The sequence below is a fragment of the Balaenoptera acutorostrata genome, chromosome 6 (genome assembly GCF_949987535.1).
Source record: "Balaenoptera acutorostrata chromosome 6, mBalAcu1.1, whole genome shotgun sequence".
NCBI classification, from domain to species: Eukaryota; Metazoa; Chordata; class Mammalia; order Artiodactyla; family Balaenopteridae; genus Balaenoptera; species Balaenoptera acutorostrata.
In genome coordinates, this window is record NC_080069.1 from 120,749,806 (window position 1) to 120,773,516 (window position 23,711).

At 53.8% G+C, this 23,711-nt stretch overlaps 1 protein-coding gene across 10 annotated transcripts in view; it reads right to left on the reverse strand.

Annotated features, from left to right (window-relative positions):
* The window catches only part of RAPGEF1 (Rap guanine nucleotide exchange factor 1), a 140,696-nt gene that overhangs the window by 28,907 nt on the left and 88,078 nt on the right, over window positions 1-23,711 (reverse strand). For 4 of the 10 annotated variants that reach the window (XM_057547863.1, XM_057547859.1, XM_057547862.1 and 1 more), the window contains 7 exons: window positions 19,411-19,499; window positions 18,540-18,692; window positions 17,975-18,098; window positions 17,405-17,588; window positions 15,789-16,289; window positions 10,268-10,470; window positions 7,738-7,896 (listed from right to left, as the gene is read on the reverse strand). In XM_057547863.1, coding sequence (XP_057403846.1) covers window positions 7,738-7,896; window positions 10,268-10,470; window positions 15,789-16,289; window positions 17,405-17,588; window positions 17,975-18,098; window positions 18,540-18,692; window positions 19,411-19,499 — 1,413 coding nt within the window. The remainder of the gene's footprint in view (window positions 1-7,737; window positions 7,897-10,267; window positions 10,471-15,788; window positions 16,290-17,404; window positions 17,589-17,974; window positions 18,099-18,539; window positions 18,693-19,410; window positions 19,500-23,711) is intronic. The other 6 variants (XM_057547861.1, XM_057547864.1, XM_057547860.1 and 3 more) reach the window with 2 other exon arrangements.

Consider the following 23,711-nt stretch of genomic DNA (forward strand, 5'->3'; position numbering starts at 1 on the left):
TGGGGAACACGCGCTCATCGGAGTGAATGGACGTACTGCTGCGGGCAAGTGTTTGGAAGTATAGAGAATTCCAGAGATCAGTCAGTACTGTATCCTCTTGGCTCAAGCAAGGCTTATGACTTCATTGTTTTGGGACGCTACTTAGCAAAACAGATAAGCTACTGGACAGCTTGTTTGGGGGCTTAAATTTTTATCCATCATTTGTGAGAAAACATATTCAAGGGAAGGTGCTTTTCTAGGGTGGTTTGGGCTTCCTTCCCCTATGGAGAGCCAGTGGAAACCACAGCCCAGGGCCAGTCCTGGGCTCTGAGGATGCTTCTTTCAACCAGGGCCTGCGAGTGTTGACACGATATGGGTGTCAGTTATTTCTCTTGGAAGGAAGTAAAGCTTTTAGCCGCTGCAAAACACACACGTCCATGATTTCCTGGGGAGGAATCTCCTGGAAAGAACCACATCAGATTTGGTTCTTAGATGGGACGTGACCACTCCTAGGTCACCAGGAAGGACCCTTGATAACGGTCCTTGTCACTCCATGTGGCAAACTGGCTGGAAGACTGCTCGTCTCCTCTCTCCTTCCTGGTCCCAGTTAATTACGTGTTTACGAAAGCCATCCTTCGGGTCTATCCTAGGTCCAGAGGGAACTTCCTTCTTTGATGCGCTTCTGTTAATTTATAACAACTACATGTTAGATAATGTCCAAAGATGAGTTTCCGAAGCCAAGAAGCAGATTCTGAGGCCAATGCCGCAAGCTTCTGCACTTGCGATTTCCCTGCTCAAGGCGAGGCCAGACACTGTTGTTGGTCCCATCACGTGAACAATGAGACGGCGCTCAGCTCACCCAAGAAAGGCAACATCAGCATCATGCTGGATTCAAAATACACCTTCTCTCTTTCTGCATAAACTTCTTGGTGGAGTCTATTTTTTAAACTCATTTCAAAATTCCAATCTGTAATTTTATAACAAAGGATGTAAAAGGACAAAAATGTTCTGCTCAGGAGAATTCTAGGACAGATGTAATAGAAATTTACTATGTTTCTTCTCATGTTGCATATTTTTGCAAGCTGAATCACAAGATCTTCCTTGAAAACACTACATTTTTGGCCCATGGTTTCGTGGCTAATTGTATTCTTGTAAGAACCTCCAATACGTTTTAGGATGCTCTGTATATTCATTAAATATTAACCTTAATAATATCAACTCTTCATAAGAAAATTCAGTATAGATTCCAAAATGATCTGAACTTAGTTCTAGAAATCTGACTCAACTATTTTTTACTCAGTTTGGATTTAAACAGCACGACAAGGGCTCTAACTTATACTTATCTTTAGCACTATTTAGAGCCTGTAGCTACACTCTGTGTCAGAACACAAAGGACAAAAGCACGCCTCTCAACGTCTAGCCCGTGCATGGGCTTTTCTTTCTACTGAGCCTCATTGGGTCTCAATGCTTACTGGCCATTAAGCAATTCATAAACGTCAACTTGACACTGTATTTCACAGGATGGGGATCTGGATTCTAACCTTAGCTCTGACTTAAAACTCTGATCAAATGGTTCAGCTTCTCTATTCTGGTGCCTCCATCTCCAGAACAGGGGTAAACATTCCGTCACAGAGCAGAAAGGAAGGGCCCTTGACAAGTCGACAAGCAGCTTGACAACATGAATGTAAAGGCAACTGTCAATGCAGGAACAGCACCCTTAGGGTTCACGTCACACAGGACCTTCACGAGGACCAGGGGCTCCTTTTGGTACCTGACCAGTCGACTGTCACGGACTGAGTCAGATGTACACGTGCAGTGAGGGGCTGCAGGGAAGTTCCTGTGTGTGAAGCAGCCTGCGGGCGCTGACCATCCACAATGCCGCGAGCACCAACAACAGAGTCAGGGAGTCTTCAGAAGGAGGGGCAGAAACAGCTGGCTGGAGCGGCTGCTGCCGCAAGGATCCCCAAGCCCCGGTCCTGCTTCTGGGCTATGACCAGTCCCGCCTCCTCGCTCGGCCCTTGCTGTCCACGGCAGGTGCGCCAGGCTCACTCCTGGACTCAGGCGGTGACCATCTCCTCCAGGGAGGGGGCTCGGCACAGAGCCGGGCTTCTACCGCCCCCCTGCGGGCAGCAGAAACCCGGCAGGTGCTTGGCTGCCTGTGTCTCCTGCCTCAAGGCCGTGTCTAGGCTCAGAGGGGCAGTGAACTCGGGCGTCACACTTCAGGGAAGCGACGGCCACACAAGCACCCCGGGTCACTGAGGAAGGGCGGAAAAGCACAGGGTGAACTTCCCGGAGGAGCCAAATCATATTTCAAGGGCCCAGCAGACAAGAAGTGCCTGTGAATCTCTTGGGCCAGAGAGCCAGCAGCCAGAGCCTCCTGGGTCAGCAGAGAAGGAAAAAGAGGAAGAAAGAGGGTTCTCAGCCACAGCCTGGGATCAGTGCCTCTGATTCGTGGGAACGGAGAGGCTCTCCCATGATGAGTCCGCTCAGGTTGTTCTGATGAAATGCTCGGAAGCAGGAAAAGACGGCCGGGATGGTCGGGTGCGGGCGAGCTGGACGCCTCCCTGTCACCGCTCCCAGTCAGGTCAGTGTCACAGAGCACCTGCGACTCGCTGCTGGGCCCTGACCCAGGTACAAGGTGCAAGAACATAAAAAGCCCAGTCCTTACTTGCAGAGAAAAAGAGCCTCAACATTGCAGAAGAAAGAAAAACCGCCCAATGCAGCAATACCGAGATAATTCCTCCCTTTTTACTGAATGCCAGTGTGCATCTTGCACTACATTACGCTCTTTATGTGGGTTTTCCCTTTAATCCTCCCGACAACTTCACGCCCCCAGTGACAGAGGAGGAAGCGGAGCTGGGGTGGTATGCTCAGGTCCATGCAGCAAATAAGGAGACAGCCTGGTGGGGAAGGGATTGGGGGAAGTGGGGAAGGGATTGGGGGAAGTGGGGAAGGGACTGGGGGAAGTGGGGAAGGGATTGGGGGAAGTGGGGAAGGGACTGGGGGAAGTGGGAAAGGGCCGGGGCAGAGGAGAGAAGCCCGGGGGTGGGGTGGGAGGGGGGCAGGCAGTGATGAGGAGCCGGGGCAGGAGAAAGCGGAGGGAAGGCGGGGCCCGGGACAGGTGGGCGGACGGGCCGGCCAGGCCTCGGAAGGCCTGGCCCTGCAGGGACGGGGTGACACTTCGGTCTGCCTGTGCTGCTTTGTGGGGAAGGAGGGCGGCCGGCTGTGGCGGCAAGGCTGGAAAGGAGGCCACGGTGGCCACACCGGGGGCGGCGATGGGGTGGAGAGAAGGACCAGCGTGGGGTGGGCGACGGGATGGGCCACAGGGCTTGCTGACTGGGCGTGCACGTGTCCCGTGAAAACGAGGTGTGTACGTGGGGCTGGGGGGACACGATGAGCTCAGTTCTCGCCTGGGCAACTCAGTGGATGGGGGGAACACGCACAGAAATCACCGGGACGGGGGGCCGAGGGCTTTGGCCCGTCCCGCGTGGCAGGCGTGTGTGTGGGGGTGGATCCCTAATCCCAGGGGGCCCAGAGTCTAGCGAGGAGACGCCGGCACCCGCCCACTACGCTCTGTGGTGAGGCCCCCAAGAATGGGGCAGAGCCTGAGAGTCCACGGCTTCCGGGCACCTGAGTGGCCCCTGGGCTGCCTGGGCCGCAGCAGGTCGCAGAGGGGCCCGCAGAGACTCCCTGGCGGGCGGCAGCATGGCCCTGGCTTGCCCGATGCTGATGGCGCTGGGGCTGCTCTCCAGGAAAGCCCGCAGAGTCGGGCAGGCCGACGAACAACGCCCCCCAGGAGAGGTCAGCTTGGAGACACACCTGCCCGTCCCTGGGCCCCAGTGCTGCCCACGGACACTCCCTCTTCTCTCAGAGTGAGTTCTCTCTAAGCAGGGCAGGAACCGTAAGAAAGTGGCATCAGGAAGAAACAAGAGGCAGGCACGGGAGGCAGGAACACATTTTTCCCAGCAGGAGGGCACATGCTGTGCTGTGCCGAGCGGCCGGCCCCCTCGTGACTCCGGCCCACAATCCCTTTCTCACCCGGCTCCGTCCTCTCTGCTTTCCCGTCTCCTCCCCCTTCCCCGTCTGGCCTCCAGACCTGTCAGAGTGCCCCGGTCTCCGGGATGCCTGTGACGGGAGGTCGAGGAGGGGGCCGGACAGAGCGAGTCTCCCCGGGGTGGGCCCTGAAGGGCACGCGTGCTGCGGCACGAGAGCCTGCGCCCAGCCCTCAGAGGGTCACTGTCAGCGGCTCCACACGTCTCCCCCCTTTAGACTGAAGCCCTCAACATGACACACCCTCGACTTTGTTACCCGAAAGATTTTTAAAAACAGATGACAGTTATTATGGGTATTTCTGAAGTTCTTAAAACCTGGGTCTTCTAGTAGTTTTACTTCTCCAGAATCATTTCGGAAGCCAAGATGGTAAAGAAAGTATTTCAACAGATTCCTAGCATCCAGATAGATCTCTTGGTGATAGTAAATATCAGTTGGCAAAGAAAGGATGTACCAGAAAATAGTTCAGGAGACGGCGGAAAGTGATTTTTCTAATGTTGCCATTGTGATACCTGGAGGGCACTGGCAACCCCAACGGTTACTGACAGACTCTCAGTAACACCTTGGTCAAGGGTAAGGTGAATATGGACCCAACCCAAAACTTGCAAGATTGGCACCACTAGGGTTCAGAATGACAGAAAACGCAAGCCAGAGGAGGGAGATGGTGAGGAACCGGCACGTGGGACTTCAGGGTGGGGGGAAGGGCTGGTGCTGGAGGGCCGAGAAGGGGGTGGAGGTGGAAGGCGGGCAGGAGCACGGGCTCGGCCGCAGTGAGAACAGGGCAGGCAGCCCAAGGGCTACAAGTGATGGAGGAGAATCCAGGGACAGGAGCAGACGCCAGCACCACGTCTGAGAGCTGTTTCTAGGAGGGCCCGTCACTCAAACCCTTACCAGTGTCACCAAGGGGCAGGCCCATTGCAAGGCCCAGCAGAATCAGAACAGGAACGAGGGCGTCGGCCTCCCAGCCCGGGGGAGGCTGCACCTAGCTCTCCACGTCATTCTGGCCTCACGGTCACTCATCGTTTCCCTCAACACCTTCTCCTATCAAACTGGTCTTAATACCCTGGACACCACACGCCAGTCCGGCTGCGCGTCTCCTAGGATCGCAGCGCGTGGCGGGAAGGAGGGGGAGTCTGCGGGCTGGGGGCTAAGCAGACCCAGCCAGAGACCGCGAAGAGGAGGCGGGGCGCCAGGCAGGGACGGGGGCAGGAACGCGACTGGCGGACAAGTGGGGAAAGAGCTCGAGACGGGGCCTGAGCCCCAGAGGGCCGCACCCAGAAGGGAGCAGCTCGGGGAGCAGCTGGTCTGGGCGAAGGGGCAAGACACGTGGAAGGGCTGGCTGCTGCCGCTACCCTCCAGCCCGCTCACCAGGACCTCAGTCCCGCGTGCTTATACGGGAGACAACCTTCCAGAGTGTATGCCAGGCCTTCCCGGCCTCATGTTCAGGCAGGACCCTCGGTGTGAGCAACTCTGACTAGACTTCCCTGACCTTTATCTCCCTGAGATCCTAACTGTCCTTCACACCACCACTCAAGCGCCCCTTCCCCACGAAGCGCTGCCTGACGCTGTCCTGGCTCCGCAGACCATCTGCGACTCTCACGCTGTTACTCACACTCTGCCCGGGCCCGAGTCTCTTTTATGCTCAACTTATTCTGCCTACTCAATTGCAAGGGCTTCTCAAGGATGATGGGGCCATCCTACTCGCTCTGGATCCTTCTTGCTGCCTGACCCGCACTAGGAGAGGCTCCGTGCTTATTGGATTAAACTTATCCTGGGATCCTGGGAAGAGTGAACAAGAATGCTTTTTCAGCACCTACTTCATTTTACATTGATCAAGGCAGGTTTACTGCTCTACAATTCCCTTGGCAAGGTTTTCAGTCTTCCTGTTACATGGCAGCAGTAACAGGTCACTGGACCAAGAACTGTGTGAGGTGTCTTCAGATTTGGCACCTGCTGTATTCCTACGAGGCAGCCCTTCGGAATTCCATGCTGGACTGACGACACAGGCCCAGGGACATTCGGGAATAAAGGGCTGCTCTGAGAGCATGTCAAAGCCCTCTGTCTGGGGCTCATCTTCGAACGTAGCAGAGAATATACGAAGAATACGCTGGTATTACACTAAATCATTTCTCCGGGGTTTCAGCATTTCAAATGTCAAGTGTTGCATACATTTAGGCCATTACTAACAGCTCTTGAGGCCTGGAGGGACTTTCCTTTAAGTGAAATAAAGCACCTTTCTTAGCTCACTCCCCTCAGGCTCCGTTGTGGAGCTGCCGCTGAGAACACAACATTTCTGCTGCAAGATGCCGTAAGGCTCCCCTACGTGCCAGGGGTGAAAACCATGACGTACTCATACCCAAACTTAATTAAAATGCCCTCAAATCTTCTTTAATTCTCTAGTAAACAGTCCAATGCATTGACAGTCTTCTACCCCAAACTACTCAAAAGGGATATTGTAGACACTCTTAGGAAAACTCACACTTACTTTCTGTTCACAGAGGGGGAAAAACTGTCAAGAGCTGGGATTGTCTACAGGCCAAGTTTTGCAAGATTTGTGAAGGGAGCTTGCCAGAGGTGCATGCTGAGGAAACAGAGGGCGTCTGTGCACCAGGGCAGGGCTGGGGCGGGGGGGTGGGGCGAGTGGTGTTTAGCCTTTCTACAGCACGTATGCTTGGTGCAGGCTCTACAAAGCTAGGCCCTAGCACTGAAGGGAGGACTGCGTCCCAAGGGCCTCACAACGGGCAGGCCCAGCTTAAACCGGGCGCTGGATGGCTCCCAAATACGGAAACCGGACAAGACCACACTGGGAACCCAAGCTTGGAGAGGTCTCCAAAAGTCACCAGGTCAACCTCGTCATTCACAGAGGGAAAGGGAAGTGCAAGCAGGTTAAGCCACTTGCTCAAGCTCTCCTGTACAGAATTAGAGCAGAGCCAAGACCAGAATCCAGAACTCTAAGAGAAAGAGCAATAGTAATAAACTTTCTAAGCTTACTATGTGCCTGGAAGTCTCCTATAATTTTACTTAATCCTCCCATTCACGAACTATTATAAGGGGCAAGGAAAAGTACAATCCCAAAGGACAGAAATTGAGGCCTGGGGAGGATAAACCGATTTTAAGTGGAGCCCAAAGGTGCCCCCCCTTGCCAAGTTCTTTCCCCTGACATGCAGAGTTTCATTGGAACAGACTAATTGGGTCAGCACAGCCGCACTACTAAGCTGTGTCCTAGGCAATGACAAACAGTTACTGTTGTTTTAAGCCACAAGGTTTTGGGGTGGTATGTTACGTAGCAAGGGTTAGCAAAAGCTAACTGATACAGCTCTCAAACTCAAACTCTGTCATGCTGGGTATAGCCTGCTCTCCGGGGCTTTGCTTCCTACGTGAGGACTACTCCTTTTTAAACACAGCACACCACAGGACTGACCCCAGGCCCAGTGTCTGAATGCAATAAAAAGGCCAAAACATCTCTGCCAGTTTATGCCTGGGTGATGGTGTTCCAAGCGTGGCCGCTCACGTTCCCCACCCCACCCGCTCCCACAGTCCTTCGGGCCACAGCCAGCCAACCACGCGTACCCTTTCCCATCTAGTGCAGGGGCCTGCGGAGAGACAGAGCCGGCGATGGGCAGCAGCACACACGGCGGGAGGCAGGAGCGACAAGGGAGAGATCTCGCTCACCAGTTTCCCAGTAGCGAGCAGCAGGGAGCGACTCACCGAGGGCACAGGTAAGTTGCCGTGCCGGCTGAGAAAGGAGTTAGAGACGGACACACTGATGCCCTGAGTGGCACTGCCGTCCTCGGGAGTGAAGGCCACTTTAGTTTGCTGGACACAGTAGGAGACAGAGGAGAAGGAAGAAGCAGCATAGGAGGCCTGCTGGACAGACGAAGGAGAGAGAAGACAGGGAAGGAGGGAGAAAAGCAGAGAACAGTCAGGCATGTACACATAAAGGCTAAACAGGCTGCTACCCGACTCTGCTGGGACATTCTGGAGAGGGACGGCTTCCCGGCCCAGCTCAGGGGTTAAGGATGCCTGCCAAAGGCGACCTGGGTGAGCGGGTACCCTCTTCACTTCTGGGTCCGCTGGAAGTGGCGGTAAGGTGGGAGGAGCCACGCAGACCTGGGTGAGCCCCTGCTCTTCCGCTTATTTCGGCCCCCAGACCCTGTCTGTGGGGTGGCCGTGCTCCGGCAGAGCGCAGAGCGGGAGCCAGGCTGCCTGGGCTTAATCTGAGCCCCGCCACTCGTGACCTGCTTGGCCCCGGGCATTACTCAAAGCTCTCTGTGCCCCAGGTTGTCATCCGTAGGATGTGGGGAACACGGTGCGGGGCGGTATGCATGGAAAGCACTTAGAACCAGCCTCCCTCAGCGCACGCGGGCCAGCAGGTGTAAGCAGCGCTCTCACTTTTGTCTGGAAAAATGGGGTCACACTTCTTGCGTCTGCACTGGAGAAGGGATGCCAAGCAGCCGGCACAGGGCATGTTACGTGTGTGCCCGGGCTTCAGTCAGAGCTGGGCGTGGCTCCCAATCTTCCACTTCTGGCAGTGGGCTTTGAGTCAGTCTCTCCAGCTCTCTCAGCCTCAGTTTACTTAAAATGGGGGTGCCAGGGGCCGTGGGGAGGATCGTGCGACACCATACGAAAGCCCCGGTGCTCACACAGGGCGGTGTTCAACAGGGTGTCGGCCCACCTCCCGGGCCCCCTGGCAGGTCTCTCCCCAGAGCTGCCCTCACCGCCGCCCTGCCACAGGCGAGGCCGTCTGACAGCTCTCTCACGCGGGCTGGGACTCGCGTGCGCTCCTTAGGGATCTCTCCCCAGTGCTCTGACGCCTACGGGCTACACGGTACAGAGAAGATGCCCAAGGCCGGCTGACAGGCACGCGTGCACTCCGGCAGGAGGGGATGAGAAAACTTCACATTTCAACCTAACTGGCCCAGCTGTCCAACCAAACATTTTAGGTCAGAGGTCCCGGGGGCAGGCATTTATTTCTGTGGTGACAATTCCTTCTTGAAATCCTAGGATCAATTTTCAATTTTTGTTCGTATTTGGGCATGTTCAGGTGTCTGTGGGGTGAGCAGGACAGGTGAAAAGCTGAGACCCTGAGCACAACTGCTGAGACACAGCTAGCTGGTGGCAGAACTGCGACCCACGACCCCCAGCCCGAGCCTGGCCTTTCCTCTGCTAGACCAGGCTGTCCCCCAAGAGGCTGGCTGTGGCTCTGCGGGGCCAGCCCCAGGGCCCGCTGAGTGTAGGAAGGCTCGGGGACGCCTGGGGCCAGGCATGCTCGAGGCCCAATCACAGCACTGCTGAGGCCCAGACAGTTTCAAGGAGTCACCCAGGGGCCTTTGTCGTCCGGTCGGCAGCTGCCTCTCAGAAAAGTTGGGGCAGCACCTCACGTGCTCTCGCAATGGATAAAAGGCGGCCTGGCCAGCCACGCTGGGCCCCTCGCTGGTTAAATCACTACCAGACTGACCAGCGTAAGAGCAAGACAGCACATGCAGCTCTGATAAAGTCGGGACTCCTCTCCTGGAGAACACGGCTGGATGGGACATTTGGATTCCACAACCTGACCAGAGCCCACTCGGTTAGTAAACTGGTGGCAAAGAGAAAAGGGTTGAGAGGCGCACCCGCCGTGCCCCTCGTCTGGTCCCCGAGCCTCACAGCCTGCCCACGGCTGGACAGCCTGCCTCTGTGCCACCTACACGGAGTCCTTACACAGGAGGGGATTTTGAAGGAGGAACGGTGCGCCGTGCCTGAAACACAAAGCGGCTCTGTGCAAAGCCATCCTGCTTCAATAGAGCTGGTTCTCACTGGGTCATCCCCGGCCAGGGTGGGGTGTTAAATCACTGGGCAGAGTGAGGACCATTATGTAAATCAAGTCCACAGATGGCCCTACACAGACAGTGCCCTGTGCTCTGATTGAGTCCCTCCTTTCTGGGAGGTCTATATTGGAGCCAAAGAAGAGAGAAAAAGGACCGTCAACAGAGAAAGCAAACATTCTGAGTACAAGCCAGCCCCAGCTGCAAGGGCTGCTCTGGAAAAGAAAGGCGCCGCCCCCCAGGGTGGGGAGACGGTGCAGCAGGAGACAGGCCGCAGCGAGGGCACGGGAGCACGACCCAGAGCCCTGGCCCGGAAGGAGAGGCGCCGAAACCTGCCCCAGGACCATCCCAGTTGCTAGAGACCCGTGAGGATGAGAGACTGGTCGCTGGGGGTGGAACAGCGAGGGCCACCGGTCGGTGGGGGGGCCGCTTACCAGCTGCCGCTGCTTGGGGGGCAGGGCGGGGGGCGGGGCGAGCTCCTGCGGGGCGTCCCCGGCGCTGAAGGAGTCACTGAAGCCGTACACCTCCATGAGAAGCTTGTTCTTCTGCTGGTAGACGTGCTCCTTCTGCGGCGTCTGGTAGAACACGGAGGGCTGCGGCTCCGAGTAGTCCTCGAGCAGCTGCATGTAGGCCAGCACTGCGGACACAGACGGGGCACTGGGCTGGGGACCGCCGTGTCCAGACCCCCACCCTGCCCCCTCACGGCGGCCAGCGTGAGGGCCCGGAGAGCCCACCCTGTACGACACTACCACGCGGACACCCGTGTCAAGGCGACGTGAACCCTGACTCGGCGACCATGGCGTGTCACGCGGGGTCACGGCGGAGGTGGTGACGGGGGGGGGGGGGAGCCGTGTGCGGGGGAGGGGAGGGCAAGGACCTACGGGAACTCCCTGTACTTTCCGCTCAACGTCCCTGGGAACCTAGAACCGCTCGAGGGAATAGAGTCTGTTTTTAGAAAGGCGTAGGGGGCACTCCACTCCTTGCTGAGAAGCCCTTGGGGCTTTCCAGCCTCTCCAGGGCCGTGGCCCGGGCGCCCAGCGCATGTGGCCCGTTCCTCTGGCTCTCTCAGTTCCCGGACCACGCTCGGGGCTTTCCGCAGCGCTGTTCCGGCTGCTCTTCCCACAACCCTGCTGCTACGCTGCCAGGCCCGACTCTTTCCCTCCTTTGGGCCTCGGGCTCAGGTCCCCTGACTTCCATAGAAGCCTCTCACCCCCGGCCCTGCCCCAGCAGCCCCTCCTTGGCCCCACGTTCCCTTCCTTTGGAGGCTTTCCCACAGCGTGTCACGAGCTAGCTGGGCTTTTTTCATTCGTCTGATTTTTCTGAGCACCTACTATGTGTTAGGCACTGACCCAGGTGCTGGGACTACACAGGGGCCAGCAAGGCGAATCCTTCGCCTGCATGGCGCTCACACCCTCCCCAGGGAGACAGAAAACAGGCCGAGGTGGGGTATGTGTGTCCCATGGAGGACAGTGAAATGGGGTGGCGATGGGGGTGCTTCTCTAGAATAAGGGTGAGGACGGGTGGAAGAGTCTTCCCGGCCAGGCAGAGGCCCACAGGCAGGACGAGGGTCCGGTGGGCAGAGCACAGCCGGTGAGGGGAGAGGGCTGACCCAGGAGGTCGCATGGGGCTGTGTGAATGGGGCAAGGAAGCGGGCTTGATGCTGAGTTGGCGGGAACCCACAGAAGGGCCCCCCCCGCCCTGAGTGTGCCCGGAGCTGCTTTGTCTTGGGAAGACAGTTCTGGGCGGCTGTGCTTGCTCAGGTGAAAGGCCACAGGGGGGGTTGGGGGGGGGTGAGAGTGGTTTGGTTCAGGAAGAATCTCCAAAGCAGGTGCAGCAGGACTTACTGCCTCTCACTCAAGAGCGGAAGCTGCAGGAGGGCAGGGACCTTGTCTGTCCTGTCCGCTGCTGTCTCACCGGTGCCGAACACACAGCAGGCATCCACACATATTTACAGAATGAATGAATGAAGAGAACGCATGTCCCCCCAGCATCTGTCCCTGCTCAGTGACTTGCTGTACCAGGCTGCAGCCCCGGGGGCGGGTCTTGCAGCACACCCGCTGGGTGGGCAAGAAATAACAGTCACTAAGCTCTCCCCCTCCAAGCCCAGAGGCTGTATGGAACATCCTCTGTACAGAGGGACGAACAGAGAGAAAAGAAGTGCTCACACTGAAACATAAGGATCCTCTCCTCTCTAAAAGCCCTTGAAGAAGCCCTAGCCCCGGTGCTTTGTGACCACCTAGAGGGGTGGGATAGGGAGGGTGGGAGGGAGACGCAAGGAGGAGGGGATATGGGGATATATGTATAGCTGATTCACTCTGTTATAAAGCAGAAACTAACACACCACTGTAAAGCAATTATACTCCAATAAAGACGTTAAAAAAAAAAAAAAAAAAGCAGCCCTAGCCCTTGCCACCGCGGCCATGTGTCACGGAGCCGCGGCCTCACGGCGGAGCTGCCTGCACCTACAGGGCACGCACGGTGGGCAGGCGCCCTCACCGGCAGTGTGGCATCACCGACGGAGCCCTCGGCCGCAGGCGGCGGCTCCGCAGCAGGTGTGAAGCCCTCAGCCCTCACGTGAGGGCACCAGCGTATACTTTATTTCTGACTTCTGGTGGTTAGTGATCCAAGCCCCATCTTCTGAGCCAGGCCTTTCTGAAGACTCCAGAGGGCTCTGGGAGAAGTGACAGTCTGGACCTGACAGAGCCGTCATCTGGCATCTGTAGCTGTGAGGGCTGGACTGGAGCAGAAGCCCTTTCTCCAACCCCAAACTACCTGTGTGGACGGGATCTCGCACTTTACACTCCCTGTCGCAAAGTCGAGTTCAAGGCAGACCCAAACTGCTCCGCCCTTCCCCTTCTCTAGGTAGCGGAGGAAGCTCCTGGGTGTTGGGGCATCCCCTATACAGACGCGTGTTTGGAGGGAAAGGCACCGTTGCGCCCCTCAATACCTGCGTCAGGAATAAGTACTAACTTATTTACAGAGTGACCATGCATGAACTAAGAGGGAGGTGAAGGGATGCGAGCACCTGCTAGGTGAAGCCAAAGTTCAGACACCAAGAAACCATAGCAAGGACAAGTTTGCAGGGCTTAACTTTGTATTTTCAAATAACCAGAAAGTTGGGCTTAACTGGAGACCTAAACCAGTCAGAAATGAAAGGACAGAGACACTTTGCTGGGGAAGGCAGCCATGAAGGTAGGGAGATGGTCTTTTTCGTCTCTGCACCTCACTGGGGGTCAAGGTAGACAGGAAATGCCTTTCTCCAAATACGTCTTTCTAGCACCCTTCACTGAAAGAGGGGGTTCAACGTTACCTTCTTTATTTAAAGGAATCAGTAAGACCATCTCAGCTCCAAAAAGCACAGAGTGGAGCTTGGCTGTGAAAGGTGATTTCCCCCATAAAATCGGTGCTTCTCAAAGAGAAGCGCAGCTTGCAGTCCCCCTGGAACCTCACATCGCCTCTTCTCTAACACTGCACAAGCAACACCACTGGGTTCCAGGGGAAGATGCAAACCATGAAGACGATCCCAAATGCCCACGAATTTCTCCCTAAGGAGCCTGAATGCAACCACCTCTGCCTGACCAAAATGGAAAGCTTCAGTAAGGCTGCGATCTTTTCAGGAGCTCCACGAACTCCCTGATGTTGAAGTCCTTGTAGAGAACTGCTAACCAAGAGAAGCAGCAGCGATGGTCACCACCTTCTAGAAACAAGGAGGACCAGTCCATTTCAAAGGCAGCCCAGCACAAGGGCCCAGAGACTACAGCGGCCGGCATCACTGGGAGTGCCGAGTGGGCACCGGGGGCTGTGGGCAGACGGTGATGAGGAAGCTTGTCTGGCACAAGGGGCTCACAGGGCCGGGGACCCTCAGAGCAACCCGAAGGACGGGGATGCGCTCTGACGCGAGGCTGCGCGCGCACAAGCTTTGTCCAGCGCTAGCCAAGTATAAAGATGATGACGGCCTCCTCCTTTCCTTCAAAGCAACTCTGTGAGGAGTGTTCCACGGGGTTGCAGATTGGAGCTCTTCAAGGGTCCCCTCGGGAAGCGAAGAGCAGACCTGAGACTAGGACTAAGCCTCGGGGAGCCTCAAGTCAGGGGTCCTTTCACAGGGCACTGAGGAGACCACCGGCTGCGCAGGGGTTACTACTGTAAGCTGGCACAGGGCTCAGGGAGGTGGGGGGAGGCCTTCCTCCTCAGCCTGGGAGGCAGTGAGCTGAGCTAGGAAAACACTGCTCAGAAGCCCACATCTGCCACCCACTTCCTTGCTGATCTGATCTTGGGCAGAGGCTCAGTTCCTTTGAGCTCCAGTTTCTTCCACTATAAAAAGGGGGCTAATGACACCCGGCCAGCCGGGAGGTTGGTAAGGACGAATACGACAGAGTACGTCAGAGTATGTCAAGCTTCAGCCCAGGGTGCCACACCGGAGGCGCTCAGTAGATTTTAAAGGTTTGCAGGCACAAGAGCTACAGACATTGACGGATGACGCAGAGCCTAAAAATGGATGCCTAAATTAATAGGAAGTATTTTTAGCCACAGGAGACTTGAGGCTAGTCAAAAGGCAACAGTGGACGCCTCCCCCTTTCCTTTTCTTTTCTGCCTGAAGCCGGCTGCCCACACCTGGTCTAAGAGCTCAGACGCGAGGCTCCTGGCTCCCCAGCCAGGCGACACCACAAATCTGCTGTGGTTTGCACAGGTGAAGCCTGCTCTTGGTCTAGGTCCAGAAGATTCCTAGGAAAGGACGGGAAAGGGTGCGAGCCCTCAAGGGCACGCTGCTCAAGTCAAGGCCAGGTGGGTGCAGGGGAGAGGCCCATAGCTCTTTAGACACCTGTGCGTGTAGACAGAGAGGCGCAGAAGGAGACGTTCCTGGCCTTGCTGTTTGCAGCTCCCTCTGCTAGCGGCCTGCTTTCTAGTGAGTGAACTTACATGACAGATGGGAATGACATCATTAGCCCTACAGAGCCAGCTCTCCCTCCAGCTGGGGGACCATACCACCGAGGCCATTATACAAGCTGGGCGACACCCAGTGCGGTAACTAAGGCCAGGTCTCCCCTTCTGAGAACGGGCCGCTCTCGGCAGGGCCAATGAGACGCTCTCACTTGGGAATTTGGAATGGATACTCAACTTCCAGGTCACAGAAGTCATCTGATGGATGTTTCCACTGAGGCCAGGGAATCCTGGGGCTGTGGGCTGATTTGGCCACACACATATCAGAACACTGACAGCCTGTCCGCCCAAGGAAGACGAGGCAGAGCTGCGCGGGTGACGCGGGGAGAGGGCGGGGCAGAGAGACAGGCGACACAGCGCAGTCGGGGAGCCAGCGGAAAAGCAAATCCCTGCAGAACTCTACTTAGGACCTTGGAAAATATTCAAAATACAAAAATCCAAAATTTCAGCTCTACCCCTGGGCCCTAATAACATCATATATCAGAATATCTGGTCCAAGAAGTGTCCTCAGCAACTCCAACCAGGCAATCCCAGATTCCAAGCCGTTATGTGACATTTCAGTGTCTGCAAACAGAAGACAGAGCGGTACCAGGGTTCTCTCTAAACAGTCCCTTGCATTTCATGGAGCCCTAGAAAACCCCTGTGGGTGCGATCAGGGCTATTTTAATTCAAATGTCTGTTCTGCTTTACCCAGATGTAATGCCGTGATATTTGTTTCTCTTTGTCACCACGTGTTCGGGCCAGAAGGCCAACTGACTGCCATCTACAAGAGGCCAAATACTCTGTGGAGACCAGACCTGAGGTTCTGTTGAGACCAAAAGGAGAGGTCAGCTTATCAGGCTTTAAAAATGATCCCCAGTATTGACAACACAAGGCTCCTGTAAGTGTCCACATACCTGTGGTTCTACCTTTTATGAAATTACGAGGCCACTGGTTTGATTCTGATCTAATGTTTCAATAAAACACCATTTTAGGTTACAAAAGGTGCTTCCCGACAACAGCTCAACAAAAGCTTACTGTGTTTGTTTTTCTTCTCTGGTAGAGGAGGAGGTTTTTCTGGGTCACCCGTTGATTCAGGAACAGTGAAATCACCCACAAATTCGACAGAGGCTGAGGAACCTCCTTGCTGAAAGGGAAGGATAGCAGCAAAGGGCGTGAAGGGGACGGACTGGACCGAGGCCGGGTTCTGCAGGTCCTCCTCGGAGATGTTGTCGTACTGTGAGGGGTGCCGCTCGTAGGACGCCCTGCAGCCAGAGCTGTCCGCCGTCTGGGAGGCCGCGCTCCTGCGCTTCTTCTCGGGAAGAGCAGGCGGCACGTCCATCTGCTGCCCTGGGGCCGAGGGCCCCTCTGGCTGGGGACAGCTGCCCAGAGGCAACTGGAAAGGATGGCCAAGAAATGGAGACCCAGACTCCCCCAAGGACTCTGGCAACGGGCTGAGGTTACAGGCCACTTGCTGAGGTATCTGGTCTGCGTTAGAGAGGTCTTGCTGGAGGAATTCGTAGTCAGGGTCGTAATGATCTGCATTCACAACAGGAGAAACACACTGTGAGCCACCAGCCCCCACAGAAAGAAAAGATCCCACCCTTCTTCCTTGACCCAATGCTGCTCATTAGAGAGTGACCAAAACACATCTCCCGTCTCATCCGCAAAGACTCTCACTTTACTTTATATTCTTCATTTTTCTCCTGCTTATAAAAGTAAAACCAGATGGGAATTTGACTGTTTGCTATCCAATTCTTTGTACTTTCCTGGATTTTTAAAAGTTTCTTACTTAAAAAAAGAAAAATGCATGACCACTGTAGAAAAGGTGGCCAAAAAACCCTATTGAGAAAATAAAAATCACCCACAATCCCATAATCTAACTATAATCTCTGCTTACCATTGGATGCATTTCCTTAAAAGTCTTTTTTCCCTTGGATTCTTTTTTTTAAACTCTGAGAAAATACTATATAAGTGGTCTTGGATTTTGTCCGCTGATCACTATATCATAATTGGTTTTTAATACAGCTATGTATTATTCCACCAAATGGATGTATCATAAGTCTCCTGATTTCCTACCACTGAGTAGTAGATTCTTTCCAGTTTATCATCATTACTCTTAATAATGCTGAGATTAATGTCTTTGGACAGAAATCTTGCCATAAATCTCTGATTATGTTCTTAAGATAAACTCTCAGAAGTGAAGTATCTAGTTCGCAGGACATGAACAGCTCAGTGCTCTGTAAGCCTCCTGCCAAAGTGCATGCCAGACCCTCATCGGGCCCCACCGCCCGAGGTCAGCATGTGCTGTTCACTCGCCTTCGCCCTCCGTCAAAAGTGGTCAGGGGCTCTGAGCACAGATGGCTCTGAATTCTGGCAAAGGGAGTCAAATGACACACGGACAGACTAATCGAAGTGACAGCTACCATTTCAGTATCTCCCATGGGGTTTCACACTGCTACTCCATTTAAACTTTCAACCCCCTTCACAGACAGACACTGGTATCCTCATTTTGCAGACGAGGAAACTGAGGCTCGGATTTTGAATGACTTGGCCAAGGTCAACAGAGCCAGTGACTGGCATCACTGTCTGAGCCCAAAAAGCCACCGAGAGACGACGAGCCAGCAACGGTGACGGAGGCGCCGGCAGCTCACCTAGTGTTTCACAGCTTGTGTTCCGGGAGCACTGCCCGCTGTCCCTGTCCAGAGAGGACAGCTGCTCGTCCGACTTGCTGAGCTTGCCTATGCTGCTGCAGGGGGACAGGCGGGGCGACTCGCCGCCATATGAGTGGCTGCCTCCCGACAGTCGTCTCTGTGCGTAACAGTCCACGTCAAAATCCTCCCGGGCAAAAACGAGAACAAACCAAGTCACTCCTGGGAAATGGTGGCAGAGACCAGGGGAGGGAGCCGGTACGTTTACTCGGAGAAGGAAATACTGGCAAGCTCAGCAACCCGCTGGAAAGGCCCGTCTTTGCTGTAGGCTGTAAACACCACTTCTGCGCCTTCCGAGAAAGAGGGCCTCTGCAAGCGCTGGGAGCTCAGTGCGAGGGAGGCCCTGGGGCCGGTCTCAGCCTCCCCACCCCGTGAGGGAACTTCCACCCCAGCGGGGAGAGCTCCTCCTGTGACCAACGCCAGGGACTGAAGACCACTGGGTTTCTCTCAGCTTCAGGAACCAAATCCCCAAACCTGAAGCCTTCCTCTGCCTTTCTAGATGGGGCTAATTACCTGCCTATTAATTCCAACAGGCAAACTGGAGCCACTGGTGGCTCGACTCATGGGGGCCACGACGGCCACTCGGGTAGGGGATGGAGCCGACTGTCTCTTCTTCGGTGGCAATGCTGGTGGAGGACTGAAACAGAGCAAGGAACCCTATCAAACCAGACACCCCACAAAATGCTTTAAACAGATACTGGGGTATGGGAGGTGGGTTCTTTCATTATCAGACACTTCACACCTGCTTTTCACACTTTCAGCTCCCATCCCATCAGTGCCAAAAAACTAGTATCCAAAGTCCTTGCTTTTCTTTTCGTTAACAAATGGTACCAGTTTTTGCTTGGCTAAGGCTAAAGGCGGCAAGCGGTTGGGAGTTCTCAGGGTGCGGGGCAAGGGAGGGCGCTGGGCCAGGCTCGCGTCCTCTGGAGACGCCCCTCCGGAGGAAGGTCAAACGCCAAGGCGCCTACAGAGCAGGTGCTGACCCTAACGGCACCGTCTTCTTTTTGGCTCATCCTGCCCGTCCATTCATGAACTTATGACACAAACAGAGGAGGGTGCTAGAAAAACAGAAGATTACCTATTATCAACCACACGAATGCCAGGTAAGGGGGGTTTGGGGGGCGCGACCTCTTCATCCGTGGAATCTGGGAGCCCCTCGGCCGACTGCGACAGGCCGGTCGTCTTGTTTAGAATCTCCATCTCTCGATCTGTCAGGGGGAGCTCAGACTGGCTGGAGAGTTGAAGAGAACTCGGGGTTACAGAAGGCCACAGAGAAGGTCCTGAGAGCGTGAGGATGTGACCAGGGCAGGGAAGTCATGGGGGGACAGGGACGGAGGTGTCCTGGACACAGAGCAGACACTGTGCCCTGGGCTCCAAGGCAGAGATGGGGTTTCAAGTCTGGTTCGATCACCCACAAACAGCGGAAGCTTGGCCAAGTCCCCCTGCCTCTGCACCTCAGTTTCCTCATCTGTAAGAGGACTCTCTGGACTAGACGATGTCCTAAAATGCTCCAAGTGTAGGTTTTACATTTTTACTAGGGGCTTGTACTAGAAATTACTGCAAGGCCTTATAACTGTCCACATTACCCTCAGTTTCCTTTCTTGATAAAGCTAAATGCTCTCAAGTCAAACCCCTAAAACCCAACCCTTCAAAGTTCTTTCTAATTATGGGAGGAAGCTGGTCAAGAAAAGTGCAGGTGGGTTTTGACATCACACACTATCCTTAGAAAAGGTCATGCTGACTATTAACCTGGAGACCAGGCAATTCTTCAAAATGGGTGTGAGCTACACACACTTTAAAGTAATGCAGGCCCTTACCCAGAATTCACTGAGAAGGGAATGTGGACCTCACAGGGCCTGCCTGATGTGGGCTCCGGACCTGGCTCCCCTTCTTTCTCAAGTGTAGATCAACCGTGACCCCAGATACTGGAGGGTCTGGTCAGCACTCACCCGTCGGGTTTGCAGGCTGGGGAACTGGGTTTCACTGGGCTTGTTGGAGACGGGTGCCCCTGCTTCTCGACGGTAAGTCTGACCAGCTCCTACACCCCACACAAGAGAAAAGCAGTGAGACACGAGGAAGGTCCCTCACCGTGAATGTTCCCAACCAGGTGGGTCAGCTGTCTGTCCTCCACTGCCCACAGAGTCCTCACTCACCATACGTGCGAGTATGATTTGACTTAGGTAATCTGCCTGACTTCCCAAAACGTCCCCTACCCTCCAAAAATACCTGCACAGCACGTCGAAAGTTTCAAGTGCATAAAGGCACTTCCTTTTGGAAGGGGGAAATGAGAAGCCCCACTGTCTCAGAATGACTAAGTTCATCACACAGATCAAACTCCTGGCAGAACAACCGCCAGTCGGTTTGTGGAGGAAGAAGCACTACCCTTTAGTTCTCTGAAGCCATTAGACGACGTGCAGGATGCCGCCTACTAACAGTCAAACCTCTGGTCCCGGGGGAGGTGGTTTCCCAGAGCGAGCCGGCCGTGGGTGTGGCAGCCACTGGTGTCCTGAAATGACTGGTGGGAATCTTTGTCAATGGACAGAAAGTTTAGGGCACATTACCCAGCAGAGAAATGACTTTAGAAAATATTTTTTTAAATAGGAAAAAAAAAAGAGGTGATTAGGGCCTACTTGGTTTTTTCAACTAGAATGCATTTTCCCCCAGTTTGATGAGCTCTGGTGATTGCATACACCATATAAGAATCACTCAGAAATACAGAACGTTCCCACCGCCCTCTCCAGTCAATCTGCCCCCCCGCAACCACTTTCCACTTCTGCTTCTTGGATCACTTCTGCCTAGAACCTGAAATAAGTGGAACCATACAGCATGTACTCTTTGGTGTCCCTCTTCCTTTTCTGAACAGCTCTATGCCATAAAGTTCAGCCATTTAAAGCGTGCAATGCAATGGTTTTTAGTCTGTTCACAGTGCTGTGCAACCATCAACACAATCAATTTTAGGACTCATTATTACTTCCAAAACAAACTCTGGACCTTTCAATGGTCCCTCCTCACGTCTCCCCAGCCCTCCCGGACCCACAACCACTAAACCCCTCTCTATCTCTATTTGTCGATCCTCTTTTGCTCAGTGTAAACACCTACGTCTCTGTGTGCATGAGTAGTGTTCCTTGATGTTGCTGAGTTGTATTCCAGTATATGGATAAACCCACAATTTCTTCACTCGTTGTCCTGTTGATGCACACCTGGGTAGGACCTACATGTGTCACATGAGAAGTTCAGGCTTTCAGTATGAACGTCTATTTCTAAAGTTACAGAGGAGGCAGCAATGGAAGAAGGTGGGTAATACAGCAGTGTGCCCCCAAATCGGACTGCAAAGCCTCTCCCAACTCAAAACACCCCACACAGGAATCCCGACAAGTGTGGTAAGGCAAAGAGTTAATATGATGGATGGAAGTAATGCTTTGGATAGCCTTTCTAAAAGATGACTTGTCAGTATACATAAAAAGCTTTAAGTATTTGCATACATTTTATAATAATTTAGCCCAAGGAAAATGACACGGATGTGTACAAAAATTAAGCCACAAAGAATGGTCACCACAGCATTATGTGTAACAGGTAAAATCAGACTACTCAATATTCCATAATTAAATATTCAATACTAGGTACTGATTACATAAATTAAGATAGAATTAAACAATGGACCATTATATTACCATTAAAAAAAACTCACAACAAGAATATATGATAGCGTGGAAAGACAATACAATGTTAAGTGGAAAAACAGCCCAGATGGTACACTGGTGTATACACAGTATGTTTTGGAAACAAAACAAAACCAAGAACACACGTATAGGAAAAAATATGGCTATGAAACACCCCTTATTTTCTTGTTTTTGCTTCTCTGCTTTTTCTTACTTTGCTACAATGAACATGTATTACTTCTGAAATACTAATTAAAAGAAAAATAAGGCATACTCCATATAATCAGAATCAGTGTCACCCCACTCTGTAATAGTTTCGATGCCTATTCCTGGAGAAACGTGGAGGGTTGAGATCGCCAAGAATCAAGTACTGGAAGAAGAAAGGAGAAGGTTGGCATTTTCCTGTTACCACCATCTAGGAGTTAAACATAATCTCGCAAATATGTAAGGAACAGCTAACTAGCTGGTGATTACAGACAAGGTGGAGAGACAAGAGACGACGTAATTAGAAGAGAGAGCAAGTGGCGAGGAGGCAGGCCCCCTGCACCCCATCGCCTGCAGCAGGCTGGGGAAGGCCGTCCATCCAGCCCATCCCCAGGCCACACAGAAGAGCATCGCGGCATCAGAGGGAGTCAAAGTGTCTTGGAAGCGCCACACTCAGCTCACTCTCCTCACAAGCAGGGCAAAGCAAAAGGGAGGAGCCTGGATGCGTGCATCTGCTGAGGGAGGACAAAATTCCACTAATTCTTCATTGAGTCCTGAGCAATTATAATTAGAATGCCATCTTTCTGGAGAGGCAGCTGTGTGAACTCAACTAAAGAACAATGGCAAAAGAACCACGCAATGACAGGCACACATGTGCAAGTGTGCACCCGAATTCCAAGACAAAGTCAGATCCCAGCACTTAACCCTCCTTCCCCCCAGGCCCAACGAGACCATCACAGGAGGGGGCAGCTTTCCATATGCACCACGACCTTCCAGCCCAAACACAAACACACCGGCCAGAAGGTCTTCACTCTCAACCTGGCTTCTCGCTCACAGGCAGAAGGGCACCCTTAGAATGTGCACGTACCCGGCGACCGTGCCAGCACCCTCATCTCCTTCAGAGCCCACCGTCTGTAACCTGGCCAGAGCCCAACTCCCCCTACTGAAGACAGATTTCTGAGAGGACGTCAGACTTTCCAGTCCTCCTGAGGCACAGGTTCGGAAGGACTGAGAGAGATGGCACGTGAGACTGTGTCCAGAGCCGGCAGGTGTAAACCAGACAACTGCCGGTTCACCGAAAAGCAGTTTTCAAAAGCCCGAAAGGTACCAGGAAGAGTACCTTTCTAAATACACAATGCTTTATTTCCATGTTCATTTCATTCATACTGAGAGTGATCACAGAGACACTTCCATCTTAGATGACCTTCATCCAGTCAAAGCACAGCTCGGTGCTCAGGTAAGAAACGGTCCTATCTGTTTCTGCCTCCTCGGCCCCTGCCCGGCAGAGGGGACACGGGCTGCACGTGGAGAGGCCCGAGTCCTCCAGGTTCACATGCTTTAACTGGAAGCGCCCCACCCTGCAGCCTGGGCCCACTGCTCCTGCTCAGGCCGCGTCCCGACCTGCCACCGTCTACCCTCTATCACCATGGGGTCCTGTGCTCGTGGCCATGACACAGCCCCTCTACCGGTGAGCGGTCCTAAGACAAGTTCTTCACCAAAGACACTGGGTACAGGCCAGTGGGGAGTCTCCTGTAACTGAAGTGGCATAATGCAGTCACAGGGCTGTCCAGCCCCAGTGTGACCTTTATGGTGACAACAGGGGACCTTCCCTGCCCACATCCTAAGCGGGGGTGAGGCAGCGACAGAGCAGAGGAAGTGCCTTCCTTCTCACATGTGCTCAGGAGGAGACAGAGCACTAAGCAGACAAGGTGCCAGAGTGCACTGCCCTGGCGGGTGACTCCTCAAGTCAGCTCCTGGAGGCTCACGGCAGCCTAAAAACAAGGCAGTCAGAGGAGATCTCGAATTCCACACTGAAAGATGCTGAAGAGACCAGCCCAGAAGCAGTGCCAGGCCCGGTTGGCATGGGGGGAGGGGCATAATTTTAAAACTGGGCACTCGTGTCTTCAAAATAATGAGTTGGGGCCAAACACTACAACTCGAACAATAAAAGTTTTCAGGGTTCACCCCAAAAAAGGCCCTAAACAAGCTTACAGGTTACTGAAAGACCTTCTCTTGACATTTGTAACTAAGCAGAACACGTGTGGGCCCAGAAAGGAGATGCCGCTGCTACAACTCCTGGCTGGACAGGATGTCCTTCTACTCCCAACACCCTTGAGAATGAAAAAGCAGTAAATGTTCGGTGCAGTTCTTCAGGTTAGCGGATTTACTAGAAAAAATACTTAGTGAACTGCTCAGAAAGTAGGCTGGGGAGGGCTTATCTTCGTTTAAGCCACCCTATTATTTTGAAAAAACGTTAACAACAAAAGTACCCCTAAACCCTGAGCGTATGAAGCTGGAATAGAAGCATGATGATTTCTCCGACTTATGAAAGTATATCCACAACATTCCTACATGGCAATTTCCTACTACACATAACCTGCTGTCTC